The 12,997-nt window shown below is 37.4% G+C and overlaps 1 protein-coding gene across 2 annotated transcripts in view; it reads right to left on the bottom strand.

Moving 5' to 3' along the window:
- Nucleotides 1-7,483: 7,483 nt before the first annotated feature.
- Nucleotides 7,484-12,997, bottom strand: part of MAML2 (mastermind like transcriptional coactivator 2) — a 361,690-nt gene continuing 356,176 nt past the window's right edge. The window contains exon 5 of one of the 2 annotated variants that reach the window (XM_059070685.2): nucleotides 7,484-11,855. In XM_059070685.2, the coding sequence (XP_058926668.1) occupies nucleotides 10,837-11,855 (1,019 nt within the window). In that variant the 3' untranslated portion in view covers nucleotides 7,484-10,836. The remainder of the gene's footprint in view (nucleotides 11,856-12,997) is intronic. The other variant, XM_067038252.1, reaches the window with a different exon arrangement.

Raw genomic sequence — 12,997 nt, 5'->3', positions numbered from 1 at the left:
TTGCAAATGGGAGGCTCTGAAGTCTTTCTTGCATGAATCACATACATAATGCATCTTGTATGATTTCAAGCTCTGATTTCATTAAAATGGAATGAAAACAAAACACTTGCAAAGCAATCTGAGTGCAAAACCCTTGTACTTAGTGATGGATTGTTTGATTGATTGCAATCCTCTGTCTCTCACATATCTAATTTGGCAGCACTTAAAAGTTGTTTATCATGAAACATATCAAAGTGTAAATAAAATACATATGTGTAATTTAAAGAATAATAATATCACAATGACTGGCGTACACACAACCAGGTTAAGAAATAGAATATTGCCAGTACCTTAAAAGCCCTTTCTGTTACATACCCCAGAGGCAACTCTTAGACTGACTTTTATGATAATAATTCTCTTGCTTTTCTTTTCAATTTTGCTGTCCTGTATGCATCTTTAAATTATATCTTTCATTTGCCTTTTAAATACTAAACAGAATAGAGCTGTATTTTTGTGACTTCTTCCCCTCAACATTATGGTGATGTGTTTAGCTAACTCCCTTCTGCAGCATAGCATTCTATTTCAGGACAACACCTCAATTTACCCATTCTACTGGTGATGGACAATTTGGGTTTTTAGTTTAATTCCCCCCAAAGTAGATCCTAAGACAAAGATTTGGGTATAAGCAGCTTTTCTGGGAAGTGATTCTGGGAAGCATTGCAATGATGTGAGGAAGTAAGATCCTCAGAAAGAAGAAAAGCAGATAAAGTGAGAGTTCATGAGCCGGTTATCACTATGGGCTTATTCCAGCTGGCAGCTCTGAAAGAATATGAAACACACATTAGATTTATCCACTAAGGGAGGTGGAACTTAGAATACTTGTCCACCAATTCCTGTCCTAAATTGGTTGAAGATCACCCTGGGGCATTAACTCCCTGTCACTTATGGCTTGTCCCATGGGTGGGTTGAGTATGCTGAGGACACCCCAAGGCAGAGATACACAGGAAGCAATCATCTTGCACAGCTGCTGTCCAGGATTGGTTGAGAGAATGTGGTGAAGCCCTTTTTGGATCTGCTACAAAACACCCATTGTACCACTCAGATCCGCTCAAGCCCCACACTGTGTTCACTCTATCCTGTCAATGATTCTTCAAGGTTCAAGATGCAGTTCCCTGAAAAAGGGAAAAACAATAAAGGGCTTAACAATAGGTGAATTAATGACACAAAGTACAGTCCCTAAGGCTATAGTTGGTCCTAAGGCTATCATTAATATTCATCAACCCCTTTACCACCCATTATAGATTTCTCTTGGTCAGAAATTCTCTTGGAGCTTGCCTTAGTGGGATTACCCAGTACTTCATCCTTGAGGGAACTGAATCTTTGGTTACCTTGCCTTTATAAAGACTAGATTGTGGAAACTGCCTATGTGCTATTATCATTGAGTATGGAAGCACCAAGAGGTATCCTCACAAATACTTCTGCAATGCATAAAGTTGAAGACATTAAAATATAGATTCTTCCTGTCCAAGAGCATGGTATGATTTTCTATTTACCAGGTCTTTCAAAATGTTTTTTATTAGAATTTAATAATTTTATTCATATAGGGCTTTATTTATATACCCTATATTTTTGTTTTTGATGTTATCGTGAATGATAAGTTTTTTTCAAGTTATAATTTTTTTTTTTTTTGCGGTACGCGGGCATCTCACTGTTGTGGCCTCTCCCTTTGCGGAGCACAGGCTCCGGACGCGCAGCCTCAGCGGCCATGGCTCACAGGCCTAGCCGCTCCGCAGCATGTGGGATCTTCCCGGACCGGGGCACGAATCCGTGTTCCCTGCATCGGCAGGCGGACTCTCAACCACTGCGCCACCAGGGAAGCCCCAAGTTATACTTTTTAATGATTGGTAGTGTAAGAAGATTGTTTCTATGTATCAATTGTATCACGGAAACTTGTTGGATTCTTTGGGGGTTTTCTAAATAGGTAATCATATCTATTTGTGGTTATCCAAATAATGTTTGTTTTGGTCCTTCCTATGCAATTTTTATGTGTTTTATTTATTTTTCTTGTTTCATTGCTCTGAGTAGACTGAGTGGGAATGATGATAGTTGGCATCTTTGTCTTGTTCCTATCAGTTTTTAAAATATTAAACCGAACTTGTATTCCTGGGAGAGACCCAACTCAGTCATAATTTACTATGTTTTTTATATACTACTGGGTTGTGTTGGCTAAAATTTGGTTTAGGGATTTTCAAAACTGTTCACGAGTGTAGCCAGTCTGTTATTTTCCTCTCATGCACCTTCCATCCATGTCTTGTTTTGGCATCAAGGTTATGCCAGCTTCAAAAAGTGAGTTGGAAAGTGTCATTTGTTTTTCACTTCTCTGGAAAAATTCATGTAAAATTGAACTTAGCTATTCTTTGACTATTTAGTAAAATCTTTCTGCTAAGCTGCTTTCCTTATAGTAAGATTTTGAACATGTATCCCAGCTGCTTTAATGTTTCATGTTATCCAGGTTCTCCATTTTTTTCTTAAATCAGTTTTGAAGAGTTATATTTTGTGGTAATTCATTCATTACCTCTAAATTTTCAAATTTATTGCCATAAATTGATTCACAATAGTGAATATTATATTTCTTTTTAATTCCTAATAATTTTTTTCTCTCTTTTTCATTTGATGAGTCTCTCCAGTAGTTTGCTAGTTAATATCTTTAAAGAGTCAACTTTTGATTTTGTCAGTTCTCTAAATTGCATGTTTGTTTTTATTTTTAGTAATTAAATTTTTTCTATTTTTATTATTTACTCACACTTCCTTTAGATTTATCCTACACTCTTTTCCTAACTTTTCAAGTTGGATTTTTAAAATTCATTCTGAGCCTTTTTTCTAATGAAAGGCAATTAAGAGAATACATTTCTCATAAGTTTTCTATTTTTGTTTAATTACAAACATTTTCTATATTTTATTAGTTTTTTTAAACATCTTTATTGGAGTATAATTGCTTTACAATGGTGTGTTAGTTTTCTGCTTTATAACAAAGTGAATCAGTTATACATATACATATGTTCCCATATCTCTTCTCTCTTGCATCTCCCTCCCACCCTCTATCCCACCCCTCTAGGTGGTCATAAAGCACTGAGCTGATCTCCCTGTGCTATGTGGCTGCTTCCCACTAGCTATCTATTTTACATTTTTTTCATTGATCCATGGGTTGTTTAGATTTTCTTTTTTTTTTTTTATGTCCAAATGAATGGAGTTTTCCCATTATCTTTTAAAGTTCATTTCTAACTTAAGTGAATTGGGGATGGTGAATGTGGTCAGTATAATACTGATGTTTTGAAATTTAACAAGGCTATTTTATGGCATATAATGTTATCAAATTTATGAATATTCTATGCACACCTAAGCTTTTACTCAAGACAATATTTAATTTGTGCTGATATTTCTAAGCTTCTACTTCTTTCTATGTATTTCATTTAAGTGTATTAAATTTAGGTATTTTTTTGTGTCTGTTATTTTCAACATCTAGGTCTTCTTCTGCTGCCTGCTGTTTATGGTTGTTCACACTCATGATGCTTTGTTTACTTGTGTGTTTTTTGATTATGGATCTGATGCTAGTTTTCTTTGAAATTTTGTGCAGATTTTTTGAAAGCTCCTAAGAGAAATTGCATTTTTTTCTGTCTGTTTCCTGAGGGTGTACCCAACCTGGGGACAATTCAAATAAAATTCTACACTCAGGTTGTTGTTGTTTGTTTTTTTTTTTTTTTCAGGTTGTTGTTTTTTTAATGTGTAAACTTTTATGAATACAAACCCAAACTCATATGAATGCTGATTTTGGTTTTATGTTTCCAGGGAAGAATTTTTCCCCTTTGTAACACAGCAGGGTTTATTTCATTTTCACCCTTACTCTGTGGTTATATTCCTTTGGATTACCAGCTTTTTGCAGGGGATCTTTTAATTGGACTCTTCACCTTGAAAGTACCCTAGCCTGTATATCCTGTCCCCCACACCCTGTGAAGTTGCCAAAATGCAAGTTCAAGGTCTCCAGAGTTCAACAGAAACTGTCAGGACCAAAGCTGATATTGACATTTGCTTATGTCTGAGGATTCCTGGTTTTACTTTATTTCTGAGCATGGCATATTGGTTTGGTGGTAACGCACTGATTTATTTTTTAAATGCCCCTTTATTTTTTCTTCTTAAAATAGTTTGATTGTGATATAAATCACAGACCGTAAAATTTATTCAGTGGTTTTTTTAATATACATATTATATATGTATGTGTATGTATATTTATCCTACTAGTTCTGTGGTTCTTTTTCTCTGGAGATATTTCATTTTATTGATAGTGGCCTTGGATCACACAAGTTTTTGATTTTGATGAAGTCCAGTTCATCTATTTTTGTTGTCATTGTTGCTTATGTTTTTGGTGTCAAATCTAAGAAACTATCTTGCCTAATCCAAGATCATGAAGATTTACATCTTTTTTTCTAAGAGCTTTATATTTTTAGTTTTACTTTAGGTCTCGTGAACCATTTTGAGTTCACTTTTGTTTATGGTGTGAGGTAGGAGTCAAAATAGCATTTTTTTGCGTGTGGATGTCCAATTGTCCTAGCACTATTTTTGAAAAGACTGTTCTCTCCCCTTGAATTGTCTTGGCATTCTCAAGTATCATTTGACTATAAATGTGTTTATTTTTATACCCTCAATTCTACAACATGGAACTTTATGTCTACACTTACGCCAGTAGCACATGGCTTTTATTTTTGTAGCTTTTTAGTAAGTTTGGAATCTTCCTTTTATTTTAAAATTTAGTATTTTAGTAATTTTAGTGAGGAGGGCCTTTCAATGTACCTTGCAGTGTATCTCATCTGCATACCACCATAAATCTAAATCAATCACTATTTATTCATTAATTTATTCACAGCAGAATGCCTTTAGTGAAAACCCCAAACATTTTTTGAAACTTTTTAAACTTAGCTTTCATTTGATTTCTAATAATCTATTTCAGATATATAAAAAGGCATTAAAAAAATAACAACCATGTAGTCTTCATTCAGCTTGGAAAATAACATAATTTGAGTCCTTTGTGTGCACCCTCTCAATCACATTTCTCTATAATCCCTCAAAGATAATTAACATCTTGAATTTATGTTTATCATTCCCATACATGTCTTTATATTTGTATTTATATAATTTCCAACCACCTGTTCCCTTGCCATCCTCTACTACAGGGGCTACAACTCTAAATACTTAAAACCTAGCGTCTCTTGAAGATCTGAAAGGCCATAGACACAGTCATTGCTAATGAGGTATGGTAAAATCTCTGAGTAAGGGATGACCTTTCACAAATGGAAAGGTAAAGATTTTCTATAAGCAACATTTTTTGCTCTTCATAATTTTTCCTATCTATTTTTCCAGCTTAGAACATAGACACGAGCCTAAGGTAACTACCTTGTTACCACAGGCGAAAAGAATGAGGAAGAAGCCTCCCTCCCTCCTTCCTTCCCTCCCTCCCTCCCTCCTTCCTTCCCTCCCTCCCTCCCTCCCTCCCTCCCTCCCTCCCTCCCTCCCTCCTTCCCTTCCTCCTTCCCTTCCTCCCTCTCTCCCTTCTCTTTCCCACTCTAACTCCATATAGTTTGATTGTATTAATACTCCCTCTGCCTCCAGGGATAGGTACTTGACCCGGGACTGGCCAATCAGACTGCAACTCCTTGGCCAAAGTGATTGTCCAAGGATGGGCACAAGCCCTAATCAAAGCTTGTGAGATGTAAAGTTGGTTCAAGCTGGATGTGGAGTTATGAAGCTATAAGTCTGGAGCTTCTAGCAGCCATCTTGACACCATGAGAGAGGGGCCTGCCTGAGAATGGAGCCAAGACTCAGGAAAGCAAAGGTGAGGGACAGAAAAGAACCAATTCTTGATGACGCTGTTATCTGCTGGATTCAGCTGTGTCTAAACCCAGAACTAGCTCCTGGCCTTTGCAGTTATGTCCATCAGTAGATTCCTTTCTTTAAGCCTATTCGAGATATGTTCTCTTTCCTTCCTTCCTTCTTCTCTCCCTTTTGCTGAAAGAACCCTATGAAAACCGTCAATGGTTTTACAGTCTTTTATATATTATTGTCTCTTTCTCCTTCCCTTTTCCTGAAAGAATTCTAAGTATTGTAAAAAGTTTCTATATATTTATGCAAAGCCTGGAGCTAATGATGATTCAATCTGGTAAAAAGCAAGCTTAAAATGCTATTTATGTAAACAAACCAAAGCCCTCTTTTAATATTATAGCATGCAGGTCAGGGACAACAGCATTTACTTTTAAAAATCTAAGGTCAGTATGTTTCTTAATTCTCATGGTGTAATGTTTGTTTGTTTTTTTTAATTTTTATTTATTTATTTATTTATGGCTGTGTTGGGTCTTCGTTTCTGTGCGAGGGCTTTCTCTAGTTGTGGCAAGCGAGGGCCACTCTTCATCGCGGTGCGCGGGCCTCTCTCACTATCGCGGCCTCTCTTGTTGTGGAGCACAGGCTCCAGATGCGCAGGCTCAGTAGTTGTGGCTCACGGGCCTAGTTGCTCCGCAGCATGTGGGATCTTCCCAGACCAGGGCTCGAACCTGTGTCCCCTGCATTGGCAGGCGGATTCTCAACCACTGCGCCACCAGGGAAGCCCCAATGGTGTAATGTTTTAGTAATGTTTTAATTGCCAGTGAAGTTAACAGTAGGGCACTACTTGCACTTTGTCTGTTATAGGAATTTAGGAAGTGTATTTAAAAGACGTTACACTGCCATTTACAACTCACGAAAATTCATTATTATATACCCAACAGAGTACGCTACTCAAAGTATGGGATTTCCTCTCCCTGTTAGGCAAATATTTTCTTTATGAAATTCTATGATCTCACAAGAAGATGACCATTTAATATCACACCGCAGCTTTTGATCTTCAGAACTCGGACTTGTATGTAGTCAGTGGGCACCTACACCTACATTGCCTTTCTATTAGTCCACAGACTAGTTCTGGCTTACTTTTGATGAAATCTCATTTTCATATGATTTAATTTTCAAGGAGAGGGTTGTTTTGCTAAATAAAGTTGACTGGCAATCTGAAAATTTTCAAAAGGTTGACTGAACACTGATTTCTTTATTTTAAAAATGATGCTTCGAGTCTCTTTGGTTAACTTCCCACTTAGCTTTGGAAAAATTTTTTGGAAAAATAATCAATCACAGAGTTTTAGAGTTGGGAAGAAATGTAAAGCTATCTCAGCCCCAAGCCCTCATTTTTGAGTGAGGAAACACAGTCACAGAGATATAAAATGGAAATAGTGGATACAACGTTTAAGAATTTGTATTGCCTTTGCAAACACAGGAGGAAGAAGCTGAGCCTCTCTCTCTTTTACACTCATGTCTACCCTCTCATTTACTCTCAAGGATCCTTCCGTGGGTACATACTAGGATTGACTGGATAATTTTAGAATTACACATTTCTTTCTCTTAATTTGTATGCCTTTTATTTATTTTTATTGATGTGGATTTTGTTTACAACCTTCCAGAGTCATCGGACAGGCACTACATAAAATATAAATTTTATTATTGCTCCATTAATAATGCTAATAAAAAGGATAATGTCACACATCTTTTTTGGCAGAGGGGGAGGGGACAGTGGAACCCCAGCAACATATTTCAACAGTGGAGCAAGAAAATTTGATAGAATGGTTTCCCTTGCCTCCTACAAAGGCCCATCTTTCTCTCAACCTCCTTGACTCCCAAGAAGGACTGTGTAAATATGCTCAGTGAGGCTGTGTTTACCTGGCCCCGTGTTCACTCAGCCTGGTCTGCCCAAATGCCACACAGCAGGCCAGGCAAAGGTCCACTGTGCCCGAGAATTAGGCTGTGTTTCTCCAGTATTTAGTAGTTGCTGTGCATATGGGATCTTAATACAAACTTTCCAAGCAAAGTAAAGAATATTGAAATGAGTCACATCAGCATTTCACTAGTATTAGAAGCTTCCCAGAGAATAAATTTGCCCATCAGAACTTTCTATGATAAAGCAACAATATTGTTGGTGACTGAAAGCATGATTTCATACAAGAGAACCACTTCTGAATTTTTTAAACTATTTTTTTAACACATGAAATTACACGCGATACAAAATACTTGTCTTACAAGTTGAAATCTTTACAGTTATGGGTACAGTTACAGTAATGCAAGTAATATTAGTGCATTCACTTAGAGCAGAGTTATTTGTCTTCATTGGGCTTAACACAAAGCCAAGAATGAATTATTTGCTTAAATGACTTTCTAGTCTTTGAATTAAAAAAAAAAGAAAATTACTTCTATCTCGTGTATAATGTGTCAGAATGATAAACAATGCCAACAGTTAAGTAGTCTGGTATTTCTGTAAAAGGGAGATTGTATTCCATAGCTTTTAATTTGTAAATCCTTAAGTTTTGGTTGCATGTCTATCAAATCGTCATTATCTCAGCTTTCAGGAAAATTACATCATCTTTGGTAATAGGCTGCCAACAAACAGAAACTATAGACTACACCATTTTTTCCAAAGAATCCTGTATTTTAATGAATAGCTGAATAAATAGACATTAATTATGAAATTCACATTAAGATAGAAGAAAATCCAAACATTTTGATTGCTTTATCTCTTAAATTTGATAGCTACTACAAAACATACTATTTTTGTTAGGGTAAAAATAAGCTGAATCACAGGAGTGTAACTGGGGCGTGCTGGCAGATATATACAGTAACATGGAGGAGCCATAAAATAAAAGTGTTTATATGTACATAACTTTTTCCTTACTTTTTTGCATGGAGAAACACTGTTTTATAAAATGGGAAAACACACAGTAGACCACATGCAACAAGGACCAATACAATGTGCACAGCAGAATAATCAAACAAGACACAACTACGTGTTTAGAAAAGAATTTGGGAGCAGGAAAAAAAAAAAAAAAGGAAAGAGTTGAAACCTGGAATGCTTTCTTATTGAGGTTTCAGAATATAAATTTGTCTAACAAGCCTCTTGATAGTTTTCAAAAGTTCCCACTTGACCACCTAGGGTTGAAGTGTAAGAGCTAAAAATAAACCATCATATGATACAAAACTTTGTATATTAGCATACAAAAGGTAACAATTTACTTTTTGTATAAAATATAACCTTTTGATAGTATATTTATTTCACATATGTATAAATATAACCCAAAGAATATGCTTTAAGTATTTCTACCAAAATATTCTTTACAAAAGTTTACAAAACAAGTAATTTATTTATATTTACAACCTAGCACAGAAAAGATTCCGGGCCAGTGATGTTGGTATCGTGTAAAAGAGAGTGCTTCTAGACATTTTAAAGATTGCAAGAGGGCTTTGCAGAACTTTCAAAATGTGTTCTTTTTAGAAAGGTATTTAAAGAGTTATTAAATGATTTCAGTTAAATATCACTTGATAATTGAATACGCGAGTGTATAACTAAAACAGCTGAAGATAACCTGTGTTCCTCTGTAATGAGGAAGATGATAGAGATATTTTGCATACATCCCAAATCAGCACACATCTTCCACATTTTACAGCTGATCTGTTACACAACTCAATAGGAACTCTTTGATACAGTGCTCAGCCCTGAGGGAGAAAACCTGGATATGAAGGGCCCATCTAGCATGTGGCAATGATTCATCACATCAGGGACAGAAGAATGAGTAGACTGCTACTAATAGATCACATTCTATTTAGCTGTTCACCCAAATGTGTCCAAATTAGGCCAGATTATTTTTTGTCTCAAATATGCTTTCCTTCAAACCCTATGAAATCGGTTTGTACACACCCCTACCCACCATCCCTGGTCCTGACCTTTTGCTTCTTATCTTCAACCAAAACATGATACCTCCTACTGTCAGCTTTGCTCTCCAAACTTCCTTTTCTTACAAATCAGTCTCTGGTCATCAGAATAAGCAGAGACGGCCAGGCTCAATTTCACTCAGCTTGGGGACTAAGCAGCAGGCATCATCACAATAAGCAACACCCCAAGTTATTTGTGGTCAAATACATCTTTATAGCAATGCCCAATGTGGTGTTTTCTCTTTTAAGTAGTGAAATCTGATGCAGACACATGTGCACTAATATTTCAGTATGATTGGGATAGGTCGCGACTGAATCTAAGATTCGGAAATTGGTTGTGGAAAAAAGTTGGCCATCTCCGCGTTCTTGTTTCATCACTAGACAGCATCTTGAAGTATAGGATATGTGGGAAAACTGAAAAAGTGAGGGGATGAATCTGGGGAAGAAATTCTATAGTCCACTGGGTGTTCTCTATGTTCTCCGGTTTTCCTTTACTTAGGACACTGTTTGGTTACTCCAAACAAGTCTGTAACATTTCAATCTACCCTGGAAGTTTTAGGAAACCTAAATGAAAAGACAGAGTGGAGGGATTAAACCACACTTACATATCTGTTAGAGCAAATTAAGGAATTTGTTGCTTGTTGCTTGGAACTAGTACCTCCACATGATGTGGGGTTTAAACAAGCCAGAAGTTCTATTACTTTTCTTTCAGGGAGAAAGAGCTTGGGAAGCCTATTTTACACAACTAATTACACATCAACATCACAGTTCTGTTTGGATAAACTGGATACTGTGTCCTGGGGTGTAGACAGGGAAAAAGTGATCCCAATGTTTTACTTTCAGGTTTGATATTTAAAACAAGCATTTGGACCAAAATGTTCACCGCTACAGTAACTTTCTGCTTTCCATTTTTAAGCCAAGGTATCTTCATAGAGTCCAACTAAAAGTCAACAGTTTGGCCTTTACAGAGTCCTTGTAAAATACTGCCTTTTAGTGCTTGGAGTTGGTGAATTGTCTCCCTTTTCTTCTTTAGGAGTTGTTCCCCAAGATTTCATCAAGGTTGATGTCTTTCATCCAGTCATCATTACCAGGCTCTGTCTTCAATAAAGAATCAATGAAATCAGCATCACTGTTTAGGGCAGGGCCCATGTTATCAGTCTGTTGGTTGAGAAAGTCAAAAGCTAAGTCATTGCCATGGTCAGTTCCTTGAAAAGCCCTGGAACTTTGGTTGGGTGAAGGAAAGCTGCTGGCTGTCAGGGATGATGGCTGGTTTATGCTTGTCCTCGATTGACTCAACCCTGTTCCTGACTGGTTCAAATTAGGCAAAATCTGTGTGCTTAGCTGATTGGGTCTGAGATTCAGACTTCTGAGTGGACCCATGTTTTGTCCATTTAATGTCTGACTCATTTGGTTCATGGGTCTCATTTGCACTGCTGGTGTTAACTGATGAGGAGGAGCCACTGCTCTCTGGGAAAATTGCTGGCTACCTACCGCCTGTTGCAATGACTGGTTTGGAGTATAGGCTGTAGGTGTGCCTGGGGGGAAGCGGACTCCTGCAGATTTCAGCGCTTCCTGCTGTTTGGTTGTTGCTTCTTGAGAGGCCCAGTTTGGTGCTGTTGTGTTGGATGTGATCATTACATTCGACGTTCTCTGTGCTGGCATGCTTGCCATACTATGGGTTAAATTTGGTCTCAATTGTTGAGAATTGCCAACAGATCCAGCTCCAAAAGTGGCCACATTATTATTATTATTACTGGGCCCTAAAGTGGGTGGCCGGGGCATCAAAGGGTTGTTTTGATTTGCTATCAATTGGTTTGGGTTTCTGTGTTGGGTCAACTGATTCATTCCTGAAGTGACGCTGTATGTTCCAGGTTGATTGCAAGGCAGATTCCCATACATCCCTATGTTCTGAACTGCTGTGGATAAGGATGGCATTCTTGTCCCATGAGAAGTAGACATGAGGCTGGAATTTGGAGTTAAAATGGTGTGTGTTGAAACAGGGTTTGCCAAAGCCTGGTTAGAGTTTAAACTCACTGTTGATGAGCCACCTGAGAAGAAGAAGATAATTATATTAGTTCATAACAGTAGGTTATCTCTTCTCTTATAGCGATTTACAATAGCTTGTCAGCTCTGAGACTGCCTTTGGGTGCAAGAACAAATAAAGAGAAATAATCATCATAGCATATTATATAAAAGGAATAAGACAGCTTTGGGGGGGAAGTATCACCCTAAGTTACCCCTTGGTCAAGAGATTACACATTATAGAAAGAAGACTGAAATAGAATGGTTCTATTTTTTAGGCTTTACTTTATTCTTCTTCTGGAATCATTGAGGGGAAGTGATAGTCAATCTTCCATTTTGAATTAGCTTTACTCTGTTTCACGACCAAAGACTACAACTTTGATTATCCAGCTGTCATGAAATCCATGCTACTGGTCACCCCTGGGTCCAAATTAGAACATGTGGATGAACCCTATACATGGCTACTAGATTAACGGTCCAAATCTATGGCCTTGAAAATCATGTCCAATTTTCATCTGCATCCCCACTCAAGAAGCTGCCATAAGACAGGTAAATTCCCATCTCTTCAAACATCTGGAATTCAATGTAATCCATGCTCCAGTGATTATTTCCATACAGAAAGCACTCTGCTCTAGGAGGAATAGTTATTATCGCACTGTTATCCACACATCATGAACTACTTTCGCTTACTCCATTTCCTTCTCATATGATGCCCTTCTTACCTCACCAAGCCCTATCTTTTCTTCAAAGGCTCAGTCAGGCCAAGGTCCAAGTTCCTTCATGAAGCTTTCCCTGATATTCCAGGCTCCTCTCTCAAGCTGCATTTGCTCTTTCAAGTTTTCATTTGGCATTTAGATTCTGTATTGGGAAATACATGGAGCCTCAAAGTGCCAGCTAGTTATGTTGATACCTGTAAATAAGTGATTGAATGTGGGACCACTCAATCACAGTCTGCTGAATAAGGAGGTTCCACCTATCGGATAGTGATTAACTGACATTGAAATCTTCCTGGCTTGAGGAGGTTAAAATAATCATGGCAAGACATCTTGAGAGGCAAAAATGGAATGCCAGAAAGATAAATAAAAGTGCCTGCTGGATGATAAGTTCCATGAGAGAAAGAATTTTTGCCTGTTTGCCTGTTCTGTTCACTGTCATATTCTCCAAGTTC

The sequence above is a fragment of the Kogia breviceps genome, chromosome 7 (assembly GCF_026419965.1).
Source record: "Kogia breviceps isolate mKogBre1 chromosome 7, mKogBre1 haplotype 1, whole genome shotgun sequence".
Classification (NCBI taxonomy): domain Eukaryota; kingdom Metazoa; phylum Chordata; class Mammalia; order Artiodactyla; family Physeteridae; genus Kogia; species Kogia breviceps.
The sequence above is the reverse complement of the archived record's forward strand: the minus strand, read 5'-3'. Positions and strand labels throughout refer to the sequence as shown.